Source organism: Manis javanica, chromosome 2 (genome assembly GCF_040802235.1).
Source record: "Manis javanica isolate MJ-LG chromosome 2, MJ_LKY, whole genome shotgun sequence".
In the NCBI taxonomy this organism is placed as follows: domain Eukaryota; kingdom Metazoa; phylum Chordata; class Mammalia; order Pholidota; family Manidae; genus Manis; species Manis javanica.
The window spans coordinates 173188192-173209710 of NC_133157.1; the positions used below are offsets into that span (position 1 = coordinate 173188192).

The following is a 21519-nucleotide window of genomic DNA, read 5'->3' on the forward strand; positions in this document are numbered from 1 at the left end:
CCCCCAGTTTGGGGAAGTTTTCAGCAATTATTTCTTCAAGGAGACTTTTTATCCCTTTTCCTCTTTCTTCTTCCTCTGGTACCCCTATAATACAAATATCATTCCTTTTGGATTGGTCACATAGTTCTCTTAATATTGTTTCATTCCTGGAGATCCTTTTATCTCTCTCTATGTCAGCTTCTATACCTTCCTGTTCTCTGGTTTCTATTCCTTCAATGGCCTCTTGCATCTTATCCATTCTGCTTATAAATCCTTCCAGGGATTGTTTCACTTCTGTGATCTCCTTCCTGCCATCTGTGATCTCCCTCTGGACTTCATCCCATTGCTCTTGCATTTTTCTCTGCATCTCTGTCAGCATGTTCATGATTTTTATTTTGAATTCTTTTTCAGGAAGACTGGTTAGGTCTGTCTCCTTCTCAGGTGTTGTCTCTGTGATCTTTGTCTGCCTGTAGTTTTGCCTTTTCATGTTGATAGAGATAGTTTGCAGAGCTGGTACGAGTGACTGCTGGAAGAGCTTCCCTTCTTGTTGGTTTGTGGCCTTCCTCTCCTGGGAGAATAGCGACCTCTAGTGGCTTATGCTTGTCAGCTGTGCGCAGACAGGGCTTCTGCTACCTACCCTTTTGCTATGAATTTCATCTCTGCTGTTGCTGTGGGCGTGGCCTGGCTGTGGCTGCTCCTCCAAAATGGTGGAGCCCTGTTGGAGGGGTGGTGGCCAGGAGTCTATTTATCTCCATAAGGGTTCTCTGTGCTCCCTGTTGCCCAGGGGGTTAGAGTGCCCAGAGATTCCCAGATTCCCTGCCTCTGGTCTAAGTGTCCTATACTGCCCCTTTAAGACTTCCAAAAAGCACTCTCCATACCAAAACAACAACAGCATCAATGAAAGAGGTAAAAAGAAAAAAAAAAAAAGGAAAAAATGCGCGATTTTCTTTGTCCTCACGCGCCAGTCCCAGGCACCCGCTCACCAGTCCTACTGCCCTGCCTCCCTAGCACCAGGGTCCCTGTCCCATCAAGTCTTCCAAAAAGCACCTGCAAAAAAAAAAAAAGGGAAAAACACGCGTTATTGTTTGTCCTCAGGTGCCCGTCCCAGGCACCCACCCACTGGTCCTGCCGCCCTGCCTCCCTAGCACTGGGGTCCCCGTCCCTTCAAGGCCTCCAAAAAACACTTGCCAAAAAAAAGGGAAAAATGCACGAACCTCTCCGTCCCCAGGCGCCGGTCCCAGGCACCCGCTCACCAGCCCTGCCTCCCATCCTCCCTGGCACTGGAGTCCCTGTCCTCCTAAGGCCTCCAAAAAGTACTCGCCAAAAAGAAAGAAAAAAAAAAGGGAGAAATGCGTGATTTTCTTTGTCCTCAGTTGCCCATCCCAGGCACCCGCCCACCGGTCTTGCTGCCCTGCCTCCCTGGTATTGGGGTCCCCGTCCCTCCAAGGCTTCCAAAAAGCAGTCACCAAAAAAAAAAAGAAAGGGAAAACGTGCGATTTTCTTTGTCCTCAGGCGCCGGCCCCAGGCCCCCGCCCACCGGTCCCGCCGCCCTGCCTCCCTAGTATTGGGAAAAATGCGCGATTTTCTTTGTCCCCAGATGCCGGTCTCAGGCACCCGCTCACCAGTCTTGCTGCCCTGTTTCGCTGGTATTGGGGTCCCTGTCCCTTTAAGGCTTCCAAAAAGCACTCGCCAAAAAGAAAAAAAAAGGGGGGGAAATGCGCGATTTTCTCCGTCCTCAGGCGCCGGTCTCAGGCACCCGCCCACCGGTCCCACTGCCCTGCCTCCCTAGCACCGGAGTCCTTTTCCCTTTAAGGCTTCCAAAAAGCACTCGCCAAAAAAAAATACCGCTCTGGTTTCTTTCCACCCGCCGGGAGCCAGGGGGAGGGGCGCTCGGGTCCCACCGGGCCGGGGCTTGTATCTTACCCCCTTCGCAAGGCGCTGGGTTCTTGCAGGTGTGGATGTGGTCTGGATGTTGTCCTGTGTCCTCTGGTCTCTATTTTAGGAGGAGTTTTCTTTCTTATATTTTCATAGATCTATGTGTTTTGGGGAGGAGATTTACACTGCTCTACTCATGCCGCCATCTTGGCTCTGCCTCTGTTTTTTGTTTTATAAAATAGAAGTGTTATTAAGATATAAGAATACTTGGAAATGCTCTGTGTGTATGTCACTTTATATAAATATAATTAAATTGTTTATATATTTGATAATTATTCTTTATAAACTACCAAGAGAACTTCATTGCAAGACCCAGTTTGTCTTTGAAAATCTAACTGTCTTCATGTTTGATGCTTTGCTCAAATAAGTTACCCAACTCTTTGTTCCATGTGCCTATTCAGCGACTCTGCTGTTATTTTCCAGCTGCTCACAGTTATACAGGTTCAAGACTTCCTTTGATTATAAATTTAGTGGTTTGAATCACAGTAAAGAATACTAAATAATTGAAAAATATTGGCTCATTTAACCAATCTAATCTTGTTTTCTTATAGGAGGAGGTCAAAAATGAATACTTGCTAAAGGAAAAACAAAAGGAATGGAAAAATTTCAAGGTATAAAACTATATGTTGCAATAAAATATATAGGATATATAATAATTCTTTCCTTTTGGTATACTATATTAATTAGTAATAACTGTTTTCAGAGAGTATCAATATTAAGGAAAATAAGGGATGTTAAAGAAAATATTTTTTACTGAAAAATGCATTGCTTAGTTGTTTATAGCTTAATACTGTCTTGTAAGAAACATGTAAAATAAAATTGTAGTAACTATTTTTTGCCTTCAAATTTAGAGGGAAGAATATGCATTAAATATCTACTTGGTGCTAAGCAGTGTTTATATGCTGTATTATTTAACCTTTTTAAATACTTTTACTAAAATTATAAAGGTAATAAGTAATTATTGCTTTTTTATTTTATGGAAGAAGAAACTAAGTACTGTGGAGATGAAGGAACTTGTTCAAGTAACATAGATGGTATAACTGTCAGTAATACAATCTTGGTTTGCCCAAATCCAGATACGAGTTCTTTGTAATTCCATAGTGCTTTCTATGAAGGCTATATATAATGCAGTTGGAAATTGAGAATAAAAATATCTTTATTTTGTAATATATACATAGTGACTGATGATTTTCATATTGCTATGGGATTAATCCAAATTTTTGGCACTTTGAAAATCTGTCAGAATCATCCTCTTTGTTATCACCATCATCATCATCACTGTCTCCACCATCACTTCTCCAATACCTTCTATGAGGTACACAGAGTGGTTGAAACCATTTAACGAACTCATTTGTGTATATCTTTAAGTACACTGAGAAAATAAAGGGATTACTCTGGAGCTTTTGGCTGAGCTGAGACATACAGTCTTCAATGTATGTAGAAAACTTAAAAAGAACACAAGATAAAGAAATAAGACAATATACCACTTTTTAAATAACAACCCCTCTTCATTTTTCTGGTTAACACCATAGATTAATATGGTATGAAACACCACATTATCAGTAGAAAGTAAAAATGACAGGCAGAAATTTTAACTAGGGTATTTTATTTTTAAAAAATATCCCAGCAAACTTAGCAAACAAATAGAAGAAAGGGTAAAAGTTTTTCAAATAGCTCGTTCTTAGGCTCTGGATCTGGGATACCACAGGTAAGTGCTGCTCAACTACTGTGTTACTTTAAGCCCAGTTTGTATTTCTCCTTTTGATACAGGTGTGTAGGGTGGGAACACTGACCCATTTAAGTAAGAATGGGTGTTTCAGAAAAACATTCCAAATACTTATTGCTGTTAAGAGAATAGTGAAGCAAAGAGTAGGACGAATTCCACACTGAAACACTACCCTCCATAACCCTCTGCAATGATGTAATTTGGCAGAGTGCCAGGCTGCTCTTGCCTTGATCAATTACTAATTCTGTATTCTTGCTAAGCTAGTTTTTGAGTTTGCCCATTCATATGAGTCAATGCGCACTGAGTCAGCTCCTATCAGGGATTTGTATCACTACTCCAAACATTACAATTTACTAAAAGCTTGTTATATTTCAACTTATTGTTGAAATATATAGTATATTTCCTTAAATTCTAGTTCTTTCCAAATAAAATTTGATCATTTTAAAGGTATACGTGAAAATAATCACTAATAAAAATATTTTGATACTTTCTAATTTCCCTTAAAGAAATCCAAATTTGTAAGAATCTTGCCCCTACCAAAATCTGCCCTACTGAACTTCTCTTAATTCTCAAAAGCCCATTCTTTCTCTTATCTGAAACACTTTTACCTGAGCTGATTTGTAGCCATTTATTGTCAGTTTCACTACTAGACTAATTTCAATAAGGGAGAGAGATTGACAAGTATGAGTTACATCATGGAAATTCAATAATTATGAAAAATGAATGAATGAATGATATGCTTACTACCAATAATTTTTTTTTCCTGAAATGGCCCAGAATAAACGTTTCATAACTTTGTTGATGCCATCCCAAATGTATGATGGGGGAATTGCTGGAAAATCTGGATGCTCAAGGCCCTTCATTCAAGCTGTTGTTTCTTTGGAGATTCCCTGCTGTCAGACACATCACATATTTAGAAAATGATTTTTGGAACTTTTAGCTGGATATATCAGACTCCCATAATGAATAAATAAATTTATTAAAGTTATTGTAGGAACAACATATGAAGAGCAATTCACAGAGTTGAATGAAACTTGTTGCTCTTATGCCAAGTCCTAAAATCTAGATTTGTTAACTATGCAACTTTACCTGTCATAAGAATTTTTGTTAAAAATGTCCTGTTTCCTACCATTTCATTTAGTCCTATCAGGATTTGTGTTCCAAAACCAAGGACTTGTCAAGAAACTCAACCTTTATTTCCTTTCTTCCTGTAGTGTACCTATCTAGGCATTTATTTAAAAATTCTGTTAATATGCACATCAGTTTTAATGGTTTGTAAACATTATACATGCACTAACAAGAAGAGACTGTGAACTTTCAAGTTCATACTTTTTAGCTCAGCACCCTTAAGCAGTATTTCTGCTCTACAGGCATTTTTCTGATAGATTCATAAAAGCTGAAACTAAAAGCCAGTTGGAAAGTGTATGGAAAAAAATACATCATCATATAAAACATGAGCTAATCAACATTTGACAAACTACTACCTACGCCCCAAACCAAACTAAAACAAACTCTTGATTTGTAGCACTTGCCAATTTTGATCATTATATTCAAATATTCCCATCATAGTCAATTTCAAGCTCCCAACATGGTAATACTCTAAGTGCAGTTGGGAAGAGATGCACACATGTGGCTCTCGTGGGACATGAGCCAGGTGCACAACACAAGCGGTTCCTGATGTCTTGTTAGATGCACTTACACAAACCTGATTTAAACAATTAGGTCCAGGAAACTGGGCTTTTAATTTAAAAACCCCCAGAGAATAAATGAGGAGATATGGAGCCATTCCACTAGGACGGGTTGGAGGGCTGGAATCAGGAGAGATGAAGTAACCATTTAACTATATTATGAGATATTAAGTAAAAAGTAGGAATTTGGAGGGGGAATACATTTTTGGTATTGCTAACAATAAGGAAAAAAATTCTGAATTTGCCAAATATTCTTTCTATATATTCTTTCTGATTCTTGTGTTAGCATTTTAATGAAAATTTTGGGGTATCAGTGCTTGTTTATTTTATTCATTTTGACAATATATCCCAGGCAGACCTGCCGCCTTATTTCATTGCCATTCATGTCTCTTATCAAGCCCCTTTGCATTTCTAAGCAAGTTTGAACTCTCTGAACAAACATTCAGTGTTTTGTGCTTAGTTTTCCCTCCCAAGATTTTTCCTTTCTAACCATTCTATTCAGTTTAGTTTTCTTACTTTTTCACTACAAATTCTAATTGGCTTTGTTTTTTGTGTTTTCCCTCACTCCTCATGACCAACTTCAGATCCTAGTCTTCCTTCAAGTCACAACACCCACACCTCTATCACATTGTACTTTCATATCCTAAAATATTTGAATACTTTTAATAGTTTGAACTAAATAACAATATTATAATATAATAGTTCTAATCTATATATTTCACTCAAATTTATTCTCAGAATAAACATATTGGTTTTTTCTTTTGGCTAATATAGTCATTTGGGATGAAATAATAAAATAATTATGAATCAGAGAAGAATTATGAGTCAGATTAGAAATCTATTTTAGAGTAAAAAGAACTGAAGCACACAAAACTACAAAAATTATAATGAAATTACATTTCAAAATATGTGAAATAATCACTCCATACTAATTTTTAAATCTGTTTAGAAATTTTTGATGTCAATATTCAGTAGCTTGCAGAAATGAAAGCACAAGTCATGGGTCCAACCCTGGTCCATACATATAATTTTCATTATTTAAATGGTTTTATAAATTTTGGAAAAGGGGTCCATTGGGAAGAAACTGGTTTTTAGTGGACATGTTGAATGATTAATTGTTTAGGTTTATTTGATTAGGTTTATTTTAATTAGTCTTTATACTTAATAAGGATATTGAGTTAATTTAAGAATAGCACTTCTTATTACTTCTGAGACAGAGTAGATACAACTTACTGCATTTATCTCCAAATAGTGCTTAAAAAACAGCAAAAAAGAACTCCACAAAAGTATTTATAAAAAAAAAAATTCTCACTCACTCATGTTATAACCAGTGGAAGTTATTTCTTGTAAGTCCAGAGCCAAACACATTATTTTATGGGAGAAAATAGAATTGTAAGTAAATACAGACGTACCTATGCCCCAAGTGCATATGTATTTTTTATTTTTGATACATGTTTAGATCAGCATTCACATCAGTTCTGTGGCCCTAATATCATGCCTCTACTCTATCCCTTCAAATGAAGTTAAATATCGTTTTAGGCTAGCTTTGCTAGGCTGTATTTCATTAGTTTCTTCAGTTCCCCTCATAAATCCTACTTTCCTTTTTAAAAATTATTTTGTTGCTCTCTTCTGAACCCTCAGTGATTAACATGAGACCACTAAATTAAATTTCACTTGTTATGCCTAAATCTTTATGTACCAAGTAATATTAATTGACCTGGTGCCTCAAGCTAGTCTTCATGACTGAGATGGAATATATTATTAAGAAGTGCAAATCTTTTTTTATCCTCATATAACAATTGTTGGTTGAACTTTTTATCACAGATGAATATTTGCTTATTTTTTCCATTGGAATTATTATGAAAAGAAGTATTAATCACTAATCTCTTGAACTGTAGCTTTTAAATGGAGAATTGAAGCCTTCTTTTTCCCACATCTTTCTCATCTCTCTTCAGAAACACTGTCTCATTATCTGAAATTCTCCTTATTTGTCTTTTCTCCTCGATTTCAGGCTCCTTGAAGGAAAGGTCATTTGTTTGCAGATGTATGTCTAGAACTAAGCACAAGAATGCACATAGTATTCCTCAGCAAGCATTAGTGAAGTGATAAAAATGGATGAATATCTGCACAACTCAAATGACTCAGTATCTTCTGAAATGTAAAAAAGAAGAAAAATTTATACAAACTGCTACTATTTATTGAGCACTACTCTGTATCTGGCTATGCAATCAGGGGTAAACGTAAATGAAACAGTCCATACGTTCATGAATCTTTTGGATCTCCCTAATGGGAGATACAACAATTATAGAAACAAAGCCACTCATAATGCATACATAAATAATCTTTAAAGGATGCTGTAAAGGAAAAGAAATAAATATATTTCTTTTCCAACCAAACAAACCCCGAAACACTGTCTCCCTACATGGACTTTAAACCTTTTATTTCACTGGGGCTTGATATCCTGTCTTCTCACTGCAAGAATACAGGTTCATTTAATAGCTTTTCCTTTGACTTTTCTGAATTTGTTTTACTATCTTAAGACTAAACCTAAATCTTTATTTATATTGAGATAATTTGTGATTTTTTTATACTTTTCTGTTTAGGATTTCTGGTAATCCTCTTTACTTCCTTTTTAATTTCTCTGATTATACATATATATCAGGTCCACTAATTTTTTTGTAGTGGACACCTGGCCGTATAAGATCTACCCATAGAAAATAATTCTAGATTCTCAGATTCATCTATTTTTGAATCAGATTAAAATGTCTTCCAATTCATTTCTTTAAGATTTGCTTGTTAGAACTAACTATGTATAAGGTATTTTTCTAGTTTTAATTGTTTCTTTTTCAGTATACAGCACTTCTTAAATGTGGAAGTTGCTAGCTATAGGGAAGCTTTTTCTTCCAGACCTTAGTATTTATTTTAATCTCAATATGTGATGTGGAACTTGTGGAGTAGTAACATAATTAAGTATTCTGCAGGAAGCAATTCTAATTTCCTTATTTTTCCCTTTTCTGTGGGAAAAGAAAAAGATGTAATGCTAATTTTGTGCATTATGCATTGTAATGTCTTATCTTGAATATATATATATAGTTCTATGATTCTTTCTTTAATGTAAAACCCCAGTTTTCATGACTCTTCATATAAAGATATATTTCTTCAGACCATTGTAATTCAAAAGTTGTTTAAAGTAGTGATTAATGATATAGCATTCTGTCTAAATTGTACATAGGCCAATTGAGTATACTATATAAAGAGCTAGTGTCAGTTCATCAGTAATAAGAGGGTGAAAAGTCAGGGATGAAATTCAGGGCGGCAGGGCAGAAGAGCTAAATCAGTTACAGACAGAGGATGCTTCTATGCAATGGAGAGCATGTCAGTATCACAAGTCTTGAAGTGAGAAGACAGGATATCAAGCCCCAGTGAAAGAAAAAGTTTAAAGTCCATGTAGGGAGACAGCGTTTTGAGGTTTGTTTGGTTGGTCGCTTTGAATTTAGATATCCATGCTGGACATAGAATATGAAGGAAATGTTGACAAACAATTATATGTATATAGCAGGATTCAGCATGGAGAAGGCTCAGCCAGACAATAAACAGAATCTTTTTATAGGTATAACTTATATTTCCAAATTCAAGAGATAAATCTCCAAACGAAGGACAAGAAAATAGTTTGGTTTCTGAGACTCACAATAATTTCTCAGGTACCAGAACAGGCAGGTGGGTTTACAAAATAGCACCAACAGAGTATGAAGGTCAACAATAAAATGACTTTCTGATCTCATCCTCATGGTGTAACAGAATACCCACTTAGCCAATAAAATCATAAGGTTGGTTAGTCCTGCTTTATAGAGTTGGGATTATGCATGGACTAGTCATTGCAGTAGGAAGATAAGTCCTCTGGGTAGTCTTTAATTTGTAATAAGTTTTAAAAATTTCAGCATTACTGAAGTACAATTGACACATAAATTGTGAGATATTTAAAGTGTACACTGAAAAAAAATAAATAAAAAATAAAATGTACACTGAAGTGAGTTGGTATACATATATACTGTGAAAGAATTCTTATTTAGTTAATTAACACAATTATCACCTCATTAATTTGTGTAAGAGAGAGAATGTTTAAATTCTATTTTCTTAACAAATTTCGATTATACAATATAGTGTTGTCAGTTGTAGTCACTCTGTTTTACATCACATCTTCAGACCTCATTAGTCTTACAACAGAAAGTTTGTACCCTTTTGCCAACCTCTTCCTATTTCTTCCAACCCCAGCCCCAGTAAACCACTTTTCTACTGTTTCTACCAGTTTGACATTTTTTTTAGATTCTACGTATAAGTGATATCACACAGTATCTGTTTTTCTCTATCTGGCTTAGTTAGCAAAATACCCTTAAGTTCCATCTATGTTCTCACAAATGGCAGGATGTCCTTTTTTCTCATGGCTGAATAGTATTCCATCATCTACACATACCATGTCTTTATCCATTCATCTGTTGATGCACCCTTAAATTGTTTCCGTATCTTATTATTATTCTCTGTGAATAATACTGCAATGAACATGGGAGTGCAAATATCTCTTTGATACCTTGTTTTCATTTCCTTTGGATTTATCCCAGAGGTGGGATTGCTGGCTCATATAGTAGTTCCATTTTTAAATATTAAGAACCTCCATGTTGTTTTCCAGAGTGGCAACAATAACTTATATTCCCATCAAGAGTTCCCTTTCTCCACATCCTTGCCAGCATTTGCTATCTCCTGTCTATGAAAAGAGCCATTTTAACAGGTATGAAGTTATCTCAGTTTGGTTTTGATTTGCATTTCCCTGATGATTAGAGTTGTGGAGCACCTTTCCATGCAGCTGTTGGCCATTTGTATGTCTTCTTTGGAAAACTGTCTATTCAATTCTTCTGTGCATTTTAAAATCAGGTATTTTTTGCCATTGAGTTGTTCTTTATATATTTTGGATATTAAACCCCAAAAGGCACCTACGTTAGGAAGAAATAAAAGTGTCTCTATTTGAAGATGATATGATACTATATATAGAAAATCCTGAAGACTCCTTCAAAACGACTGTTAGAACTAATAAATGAATGCAGTATATTCGCAGGATACAAAATAAATATACAAAAATCACTTGTATTTCCATACATTAATAATAAACTATCAGAAATAGAAAGTAAGAAAACAATACTATTTACAATTGATCAAAAATAATAAAGTACGTAGGGATAAATTTCACTAAGGAGGTGAAAGAGCTGTACACTGAAACCTTAAGACATTGATGAAAAATTGAAGAAGAAACAAATAAATGGAAAGATGTTCCTGCCCATGGATTAGAAAAAGGTATATTGTTAAAATGTTCATGCTATCCAAAGCAATCTACTGATTCAATGCAATCCCTATCAGAAGTACAGCGGCATGTTTCATGGAAATAGAACAATGATCCTAAAGTTTTTATGAGACCACAAAGGACCCTGAATAGTCAGTACATTCTTGAGAAAGAACAAAGCTGGAGGCATCACATGTCTTGATTTCAGACTGTATTATAAAGCTATAGTAATCAAAACAGTATGGTAGTGACATAAAAGCAGACACATAGATCAATGGAAAAGAATAGAAAGCCCAGAAATGAACTCACACATATATGATTAATTAATTTATGACAGAGGAGCCAAGAATATATAATGGGGAAAGGATAGCATCTTCAATAAGTGTTGTTGGGAAAACTGGACAGCTGCATGCGAAAAACTGAGAACAGACCACTTTCTTTTACACACTCAAATCAACTCAGAAGAGATTAAAACCTGAAACCATAGAACTACTAGAAGAAAGGAAAGGGAATAAGCTCCTTGACATAGATTTTGTCAGTGATGTTTTTGTATTTGACACCAAAAGAAAAGGCAACAAAGGAAAAAATAACCAAGTGGGACTTCATCAAAGTATATAGCTTCTGCACAGCAAATGAAAAGGCAACTTACTGAATGGGAGAAAATATTTGCAAATTTAGTAAGTTTTATAACAAAAGTTTATGTGTGTGTGTGTGTGTGTGTGTAAGAAAGCTATATGAAGGATCCACAAACATCTATTAAAGAACATGTATATTTATATGGATACATAAATAGAGATATATCTGTAGCTATGTTATGCACACATTTGTGTGTTTTATTTTTGGTTTGAGTACTAAGTACTTATCAACACATTTGCTCATACATTTCAAAGATAAAACATGTAAACTAAGACTGTAAGTAAGCTATTTAATTTCCTGTGAAAAAATCATTTTCTGTCTCACAATAACTGATTTTTCCTATCTTTGGTTATATGAATTTAATGGTATTCTTGAGAATCCAAACCTAACAACTGACTTGCTCTCCTGACCTTTCCCATATTTATCTGTAGGTAAAATTAGTCATTATAGCTGGACTACTTCTCTGATGCTGAGTTTGACCATTTCTCAATTGCTGCTTTTAATAAAAGACATAATCATCTGGGAAATATAAATACAGTTTCTGGAGAGAGCTGAGTCCTTCTGAGAGTGATTGTCTGGTGGGCCAAGTTCTGTCATCATAAACTCACAGGCAGTTCACACTGGAAAACATGTTTAAGGGTGTGATAATATGCAGACAGATTTTACCCTTTTTGTTTAACTTGGCGGTCTTTGGCTTCACTGCTTGTAGCATTGTTTCATAACAATACATTTTCTTACGTGATTTTCAGGACTAGTTTTTAATAGAGAGATCTGCTGGTTTTCATGAGATTTGGGAAGCAGAGGATGGACTGGGAGGCTGTCAAAAGGTTTTGTCCATTTGCTAACTATGCAATAAATTTGAAAAGCTGTGTCCACTGTGAACTACAAATAAGAAGTGCTGTAAAGTGTTCAAATTAATTTTCCAGTGCAATGGAAAAGATACAAGTGCTATAATATCAGCTTCTGCATTTTCCTTTTTTGCTCCAGAATTTCTCTTTCTCTTTCTCTACCCTGCCCCATTCTCTCTCTTCTCCCCTCATCTCTGTCTCTGTCTCTCTCTTACATGACAAAAATAAATGCTTTAATTTGCTGACCACTAAATTCATTAATCCCAATTCCTTTCTTAGCTTTGTTGCCAAACACGGTCACTTATCCAGATAAAGAAAAACACCTTAAGAGAAAATGAGGTTCTGATACATGCAATAATATGGATAATACTGAAGGTATTATGCTAAGTGAAATAAGCTAGACACAAAAAGACAAATACATATGAAATATCTGGAATAGTCAAGTTCTATTTCACATCCATAGAGACAGAAGGTAGGATAGTGGTCACCTGGGGCTCGGGGGTGAGTGGAATTGGGAGTTACTGTTTATTGGGTACAGAGTTTCAATTTGGGATGGATGAAAATGTTTTGGAGATGGATAGTGGTGGTGTTACACAACAATGTGAATGTACTTAATGACATCGTACTGTACACTTATAGAAGGTAGAAACAGTAAATGTTTGTTTATTTTACTATGTTAGAGAGAAAGCAAGAGAGAGAAAAGAGGCATAAGACAAATGCATACATTTTAGATGATATTCTAATTCCCTAATTTTGGAGAAAGAAATTTTTTTATTTTTCCATTTTATCTATCTTTAATAATTACACTTAATGGCCTAAATTAAATGAGTAGTAATACCCTATATTACCAAGTCTAACATAACAACAATAAATCAACAAAGCCTAACTTTGAATATTCTTAAGCCTTTAAAAAATGTTTATCTAACAAAGTAAATTAGTAGGAACACAAAGAATGGACTGTGGCTAATGTCCAATTTTCCAATTTTCACTCCATTGTGTTTATAATAGTGCTCTAATGGGAAAATATTTACCATCAATCCAGAGAAGGAGAAGATATAGAGAATAATTTCCATGTGGTTGGTTGATACTGAAAGAACAGAGGGTTTTTTGAGGTTTTTGGAAGTTTCCAAAGAAATCAGAATTGTACGTGCTCCCCAAGAAAGAGTACCTGTGTCAGTTTCCCCACAGTGTTCTGAGGTCGCACACTTCAGAGAGAGCAACTCTGTGGTGCACCTGGAGAGGGTGGGCTATGGCAAATGGTGTCTTACAAGTGTCAGTCACCCAAGGTTAAGGGATAGGTGGGCTCAAAGCAAAATGCGCCATTAGTGACTGTGCAGAGACACCAGATGTTCTTCCTCAAAAGCTTAAATTGCACTAGAACCATGACATTTACACTATTCTAAATTGAATGTAAATGATATCTAAGAGTGATTAAATCCTGTTTCCCACAAGTCAGAGAGTAATTTTTCTAATTTAATGTAAAAAAATGAGAAGATTGTTACTTTTTTATGTTCTATAGTAAATTTTAGGACCATTGAATGAGTTTACTTTTCCCTTAAAAAAAACTTGTTGCATTTATCTATATCTTATTATCAACAGTGTGTAACAGTATTTTGAAAAATAGATTTGTTTTATTTGGAAATGGGAGCCATTAGATATATAAAATACCATTTTAACTCAGCTCTCTCTAAAGTCATAATTATATTTGGTGCTATTAAACAAGTATTCTTACTTTATTAGTACAGATCTTCCTTGACTTACAATGGAGTATACCCCAGAAAACACATCCTAAGTTGAAAATATCTTGTTGAAATACCTTTAATACACCTAACCTACCAAACATTATAGCTTAGCCTCGCCTACCTTCAAAGTGCTTAGAACACTTGTATTAGTTCATGGCTGTAAAAAATCATCTAACACAAAACCTATTTTATAATCAAGTGTTGACTATCATGTAATTTATTGAATACTGTACTGAAAATGAAAAAAAAATGATTGTACGGGTACAGAATGGTTGTAAGCTATTGGTTGTTTACCCTCGTGATTGTGTGACTGACAGGAAACTGTAGCTTACTTCCCCTACCCAGGACCATGAGGTATATATTGCTAGCTTGGGAAAAAGATCAAAATTCAGAATTCGAAGTATGGTTTCTACCAAATGTGCATCAATCTTGCACCTTTGTAAAGTCAAAAAATTGTACGAACCATCATTAAGTTAGGGACCATCTGTATTTTTCTTCCCTTCTATCTAATAAATTGCTCTTTTACCTGGTTTTATTGGTCTTCCTTACTTGTATTGCATGTTTTATTGGAAGTTATCACCAATCATTTTTGCAAATATGGCAATATAAATAAAAGGTAAATAAGCAAACAACAGCAGTTTGACAGTAATTCCAACAAAATGTTATTTCTGTTGGCATCTGCTTCTGACAACAAAGAATCCATGATTTATATTCTCCACACTTATATACATCTGACAATTTACTGTCTCTTTGGTCAACACTTTTTTCCCTTTTCCTTTTCAGTTATTATTACCAAGTCATAAGTTTTATGAGTTTTTTGAGGAATTTACCAAAATAGGATTATGCTATATTTAGAGCTTTTATTTTGCAGCAACATAAAGAGAACACTGAATTGGATTCAAATATCTGCCTTACCACTTTTGAACTTTAAGACTCACAGGTTACTCCACATCTCCAAACCTTAATTTGGGATTTCTCAACCTATGGGAAACTGGTTCCTTTTGATCCATATGTGCAATCTCAGTGCAACAACTCCTGTCTATATGATATCACATGTCTCTTATTTTTATTATAAATCTGTATATTAGTGTTGCTTGTTAATTGCATTAATAGAAAACTAATGTAAATGTCTCCTGAATTATTTGAATTACCACTTATAAGTATCTCTTTATTGTCCTGAGATTCATTCTCTCTGTTTTTAATTTGTACTGCTTTAATTATCCAAGTTTTATAGAAAAAATTTAACAAATTTAATATGTAATTTTTTCCTTTGTACCAGTTGAATGGAAAATGACCTAACAGCAGGCTGTTAAGTGTGGGAAAAAGTTTTTCAGTCCTTCAAATGTGGTATAGAATTAAATTAATATGCTCCACACAATATGTTCTTGTTTATGCTAAACTAAAAACAAGAACAAACAAAAATTATGCTGTTACAATAGGTACATTTCCTGAGGTCTGATAGAGTTTCAGCTTAACTGTAGTATCTTTCAAATCAAATTCATGCTAGCTTGAATATTATTGACTTCATAGTATTTATGAACATTTTCTTTGTCTTAATAGTTGTAAAATGTTTGTGTTCCAAGAATTAAATTTCAGTAGCATATTATGTAATTATTCACGTCAACCCTGGGAGTCAACCAAAATTTTTTATTAGAAACTGCTTTAGTGTCCTCATCTAAAAACCACATACTTCCCATCTTTCAGGGTTATTGTGAAGGTTAAAGAGACATAATAGGCAATCAACGAAACTCATTCCCTTTATTACTCCTTATGGCTTTTATTTCATTCTCTGTTTTCTTAACTAAAGTCAATATAAACAAAACCAAATGTAGATTAGGAAATGTTTTTAAAATATTAATGCCATTCTCCAGATTAGGGTAAATTTTGCCCTGAAACTAATGACCCCCAAACCCTCAGTGACTTTCAGAAAACTTTCAGAAATAAAGGGTCATTTCTTACCCACTTGCCTAGCATGGATTGGCTGCATGTCTGCATTAGGCTGGGAATCAGAATGTTGTTCTCTTATGGAGAACAGAAAGTCAGTTTAGGAAACACTCAGTGGTTCCCAAAGCTGCTTCTTGGAAATGGCACACCTCACAGCTTCTCTCATTGTATTAACCAAAGCAAGTTACAGAGCCATCCCGGAATCAATGGGACAGAGAAGTTTAAGCCTCTTCAAAGAAGGGGCACCATACAGAGTTCCCTTATGGGGAGGTTCGACAGAGGGACCATACGTTTAAATGATAATACAAGCTACTCCACTTGATAGAAGAGTTGCCAATGATCTTGGCAAATAATAAAAATAGGGCAAATAATTCCTTGCTATCTGGTTAATATCAGTAATAGGAGGATAGCTAAATGCCATATATAGTTTAAGATCTCATAAAAAGAACATGTTTTATAAATCAAAATTATAATTTACCCTAATATTTTTATTTTTAAAACTTAAAAAAAAATAGTTCCATTGAGAAATAACTTATAGATATGAATGTCCAGAGTTTTATTTAATGGATAATTTTATTTAATGGATAATTTAATTTATTTAATGGACAAATTATGTTTTCTATAGATTTTGCTTAGGTGAAAATTTTATCCTTTAAGGTCTTAAGAGGGATTCTTTTGTTGTAATTTTTCTATTTGTTTTTATATGGAATTCATGTTGCTATAAGTTTTAAAATTTAGAGATGATAGGATTAATTCTCTTTAATAATCCTTTCTTTCTAGGATAAGACAATGAAAAACTCCTTGTATTATAATGGAATTACTCCAGACTTTGGAAAGTGGAACCATTACTGGACAAGCATTCCTAGGAATCTCAAGGATACATTACTCAGTTATTAAAGATACCAACTCATAAGAAGCTGAATTATTAATATTTTTAAGTTTAAAATTTGAAATCACTGTAATCGTCTACCAAATTACCTTACACCTCTATTTCTTCCTACAGACCAGCTTCTTACTAATTTGTTCAGATAAATAAATTCCTACTAACATATTTACTTCTTTGGACAACTGAATCTCTTTTCTACTCTTTTTTGGGGGGATTCCCTTTATTAGGATTGCCCAATCATAAAAGGAGATAAAAATATCTTGCATAACAATTTTCAGAGGACCAAAAATTTTAAATAAGATTTCTGATATCTAAATCCCAATTAGAATATTTAAATTAATACCATGCTTTTTCTTATTAAATTAAATGTAAAGCTGAAACAAGATTAGGAAGCTTATTTTTGCCGTTGGAAATTTATAAATAATACAGTCTTTTTACCATCTTAAACTTGCTTGCAAAGCAGTTTATTCTTTTCCATGCATTCTATATTTTATGTAAGATAGCTTAATATATGCATATATAAGATGATCGTTATAACAAAACAATACAGACTAGGCAGCCTATAAACAACAGAAATTTATTCCTCACAGTTCTTGAGACTGAAAAGTCCAAGATCAAGATGCCAGAATGTTCACTTTCTGGTGAGAACCCTTTTCCTGGTCCACAGCCTGTACCTTCTCCCTATGTATTTACATGGTCAAAAGGGCTAGGAAGCTCTGTGGGATCTCTTTCATACGACCACTAGTTCCATTCATGAGGGCTCCACTCTCATGACTTAAGCACCTTTCAAAATCCCTATCTCCAAAACTATCACATTAGGATTTGGACATAGGAATTTGGTGGGAAGAGTGGAACATAAACATTCAAACCATAGTTAAGCAAATAGAATTTCTGTGTAATAGAGTTATAAAAAACATTTCTAAAGACAAACTTCACAATGCTAAAGTAACTTCTTAAAGAAGTTGTAGCTATGTATCTCTTCGATCATTATCATCACCATTTTGATCCATTTTCTTTGATGCCATGAGTCCTTCTACTTCCTGTGTCCTACAGAGAAGCCCACAAGTAATCATGTGACATCTCTCACTGCTTAGTCAATTGATATTCAAACTTGCTATTTCTTATAATACTTGATTTATGCTTCACAGTAATAATTTATCCACATAGTATCTGAAAAGCTTCTAATTTAAGAAGAAATAATGATAGCAATTAAGCAGTCTGTTCAAACATCAGTGGAATGATAAAAATCTCAGATGGTTCCTCATCCTTAGATAGAGGCAGGGAGTGGATAGATTCAGAGAGGGTTTTGAACGTGAGTTTCACACAATGCCTGATGTATATAATTGAACATTTTAAAACACCGTTTTGATTATTTTAAGTGTCTTCAAATACCAAAAGGTTTCAGATTCTCCTGAAATTTACAACTCAAACTCTTTTAATTTGACCTAAATTATAATAAGTTATGACACTTAAAACTTTCATAAGCAGTGCAAACAAGTATTAGTGACTCACAACTTCAAAATATTTAGAATTGTTATAACATGACTCATTTAAAAAAAACATTCATGGAGTATTTAATACATGCCAGACACTGAACCAAGCATGGAAAATTAAAATATAATTAAAATATGGACCCACCTCTCAGGACTAGTCTGAGCTTAGCAAAAAAACATACAAGTAAAATATGTAATTATATGATAAATTCAACCATAAATATATGGTGAGTATGATGGTGTCATCCAGAAAGCAGTGATCAAACTATTCAATTTTTCAAAGAACATTTTATATTTTAAGAAATAAGAATTGAGTCCTTAAGAGAAAATAAGCATTTTTTTCCAAGCACATCTAAGGAAGAGGGGATGAATGGCACTGCAGCAGCCTGGAAGGGCAAAACACAGTATGTATCTCAGAACCTATAGTTACTGATGAGTTCTTAAACGTGAGGGTACTTGTGAAAAAATGTCAGAGGATGGTGTGATAAGTGGTAGGTGAGATAAAGACCAGCTTCTGTGTGTGCTAACCATGCAATTGCAAAGGCCTTCATGCTTAGAAAATCCCTGCTAGGTTTTAATACCTTTGTTAACCATCTTGAAATTTTTAGTAATTTATGAACAAGAGGCCCCATGTTTTCATTTTTCAATGGGCTCACAAGTTATTTAGCAGGTTCTTAGTAAAATCTACATTGTGATTAAACGTATGTGTCATACCGAGGCTTGGATTTTGTCCTGTGAGGTATACAAGACAAGCATGAATAGCTTTAATAAGGGAAATGATGCCTTAATATTTATATTTTAAGAAGATCACACCAGTGGAGAAACTAGAAGCAAGAACACAAAGAACACGATAGCAATAGCCCAAGTGAGATTCAATGAGGGCTTGAACTAAGCAATCAATACTTGTGCAGTTAGATAAATGAATAGAGATTCAGAGATATTCAAGAGAAAAAAAACTGAAAGGACTTGGTTAGTTACAGGTAGAGAGGAATCAAGAGGAATGTACTATTTCTACCAAGTTACTTTCATGTATTTTAATCACTTTGCAAGACTTTATGGGAGTCTGGTTATTTCCTGTATCCTCATCTCTTCTAATGATTTAATGAACATTAAATCTTTTTTTAACCACTTTTTTGTTAAGGTATTATTGATATACACTCTTATGAAGGTTTCTCATGAAACAACAATGTGGTTACTACATTCACCCATATTATCGAGTCCCCCCACCATATCCCATTGTAGTCATTGTCCATCAGTGTACTAAGATGCCACAGAGTCACTCCTTGTCTTCTCTGTGCTACACTGTCTTCCCCATGATCCCCTCCACACCATGTGTACTAATCTAAATACCCCTCAATATCTTCTTCCTCCTTCCCCACCTGCCCACCCACACCCCTCTCCTTTGGTAACTGCTAGTCCCTTCTTGGAGTTTGTGAGTCTGCTGTTATTTTGTTTCTTCAGTTTTGCTTCATTGTTATACTTCACAAATGAGGGAAATCATTTGGTACTTGTCTTTCTCTGCCTGACTTATATCACTGAGCATAATATCCTCCAGCTTCATCCATGTTGTTGCAAATGGTAGGATTTGTTTCTTTCTTATGGCTGAATAGTATTCCATTGTGTATATGTACCACATCTTCTTTATCCATTCATCTACTGATGGACACTTAGGTTGCTTCCATATCTTGGCTATTGTAAATAGTGCTATGATAAACATAGGGGTGCATATATCTTTTTGAATCTGAGAACTTGCATTCTTTGGGTAAATTCCTAGGAGTGGGATTCCTGAGTCAAATGGTATTTCTATTTTGAGTTTTTTGAGGTACTTCCACATTGCTTTCCACAATTAGTTGAACTAATTTACATTCCCACCCAGCAGTGTAGGAGGGTTTCCCTTTCTACGCATCCTCACCAGCATTTGTTGTTCTTAGTCTTTTCAATGCTGGTCAATGCGAGCATTAAATCTTTTCTCTGCCCTTTAACTGTCCAGACCCATGTAACTCCTGAAGGGCACTTCACACATATATTCACATGTATTGCCATGGTTAATATAGTGGTGATACTTTAGAGACTCATCTGTTTCCCTTTAAAGATTTCAAAGATATTCAACAAAACTTCCATATGAACAACAACATTATTTTCACACATAATATTAATTTTTTATTAGGTAATTAGGTGACATAATTAGAACTTATAAAATATGAATAAAAGAATTTCTAAGATTTTGCAATAATCAACTAAATGTAATGAGAGCCTTCTAACCACACACATTTTGGTTTGCTTTACATATTAATCACTATGTTTTTATGTAGGAAGAGCCTTGGTTAATTTGGTAATATATTAGATAGTGATTGGTTGAAGTCTTCATTGTAATAACAATAGTTAACATAGTTAACATAATAGTTATAGAGGAGCCTACAAGTAATAATGTGACATGTCTCACTGTTTATCTGATGCTCAAAATTATTTCTGATAATACTTAACTGAAGCTTCACAGCAGTAATTTATCCATACAGTACCTGACAAACTTCTAATTTAAGCAGAAATAGTTAACAAACAAGAGCTTATTATGAGGCTTCAAATGGATTAACTCACTTAATTCTCTCAACCACCATAGGGAGTAGGTTCTGTTATTATTCCCTCCTTTACAGATAGGGAAATAGACACACATCAGGAAATGTTAACAGGTGTTCTTTTGTATTTGTTTCTCAGTTTATTTTTTATGAGAAAAGTCTAAGCCGTCATAAACCAACCAATAGATATTTATACTTTCTCAAATTTCAGTATGCTCCTAAATGAAATAAAGCAAAGTTTCTGGCTATATCATACAATCTTACTCATTACTGTAGAAAAGAAATTTTCTTAGTGGTTACTGGAAGAGATCCGTCATCTTCTTCCACCATCCTCAAAGTCTGGACTTGTGTTTGATCTGAAAATACCATAAACAATAGAAGCTTTTACTAGCATTCTATTGCTTTTCTGTTTTAATTTCTTATATGCCATTCTTTTTAATACCTTCCCCGTATAAGTAATGCAACCTTGGGTACAGTTCTTTTAAATCTTTCATAAAGCTTAGAAAACCATGAAAATATATCAGATCATGTACAAATTGCTATCTGAAGGTGCTTTTCAAGCTCTCATCTTATAAATGAAATACCATACAGGAGTTGATGCCTGTTCACACAAATGGAGAATATTGACAGTATGAAGTGGTTTGAATTACCACAAAATTATAGAATTATAAGATAATAGATCTGTAAGAGTCTTGAGAAATTTTCTGTTCAAGCCGCCTACCATTAGGCAAGTAAATATA

General features: G+C 34.6%; 1 protein-coding gene across 1 annotated transcript in view; it reads left to right on the forward strand.

Annotated features, from left to right (window-relative positions):
- LOC118967832 (cyclic nucleotide-binding domain-containing protein 1) overlaps positions 1-16984 on the forward strand; it is a 311803-nt gene extending 294819 nt beyond the window's left edge. The window contains exons 9-10 of the mRNA XM_073220440.1: positions 2466-2525; positions 16608-16984. Of these exons, the coding sequence (XP_073076541.1) occupies positions 2466-2525; positions 16608-16724 (177 nt within the window). The 3' untranslated portion in view covers positions 16725-16984. The remainder of the gene's footprint in view (positions 1-2465; positions 2526-16607) is intronic.
- Positions 16985-21519: the final 4535 nt, after the last annotated feature.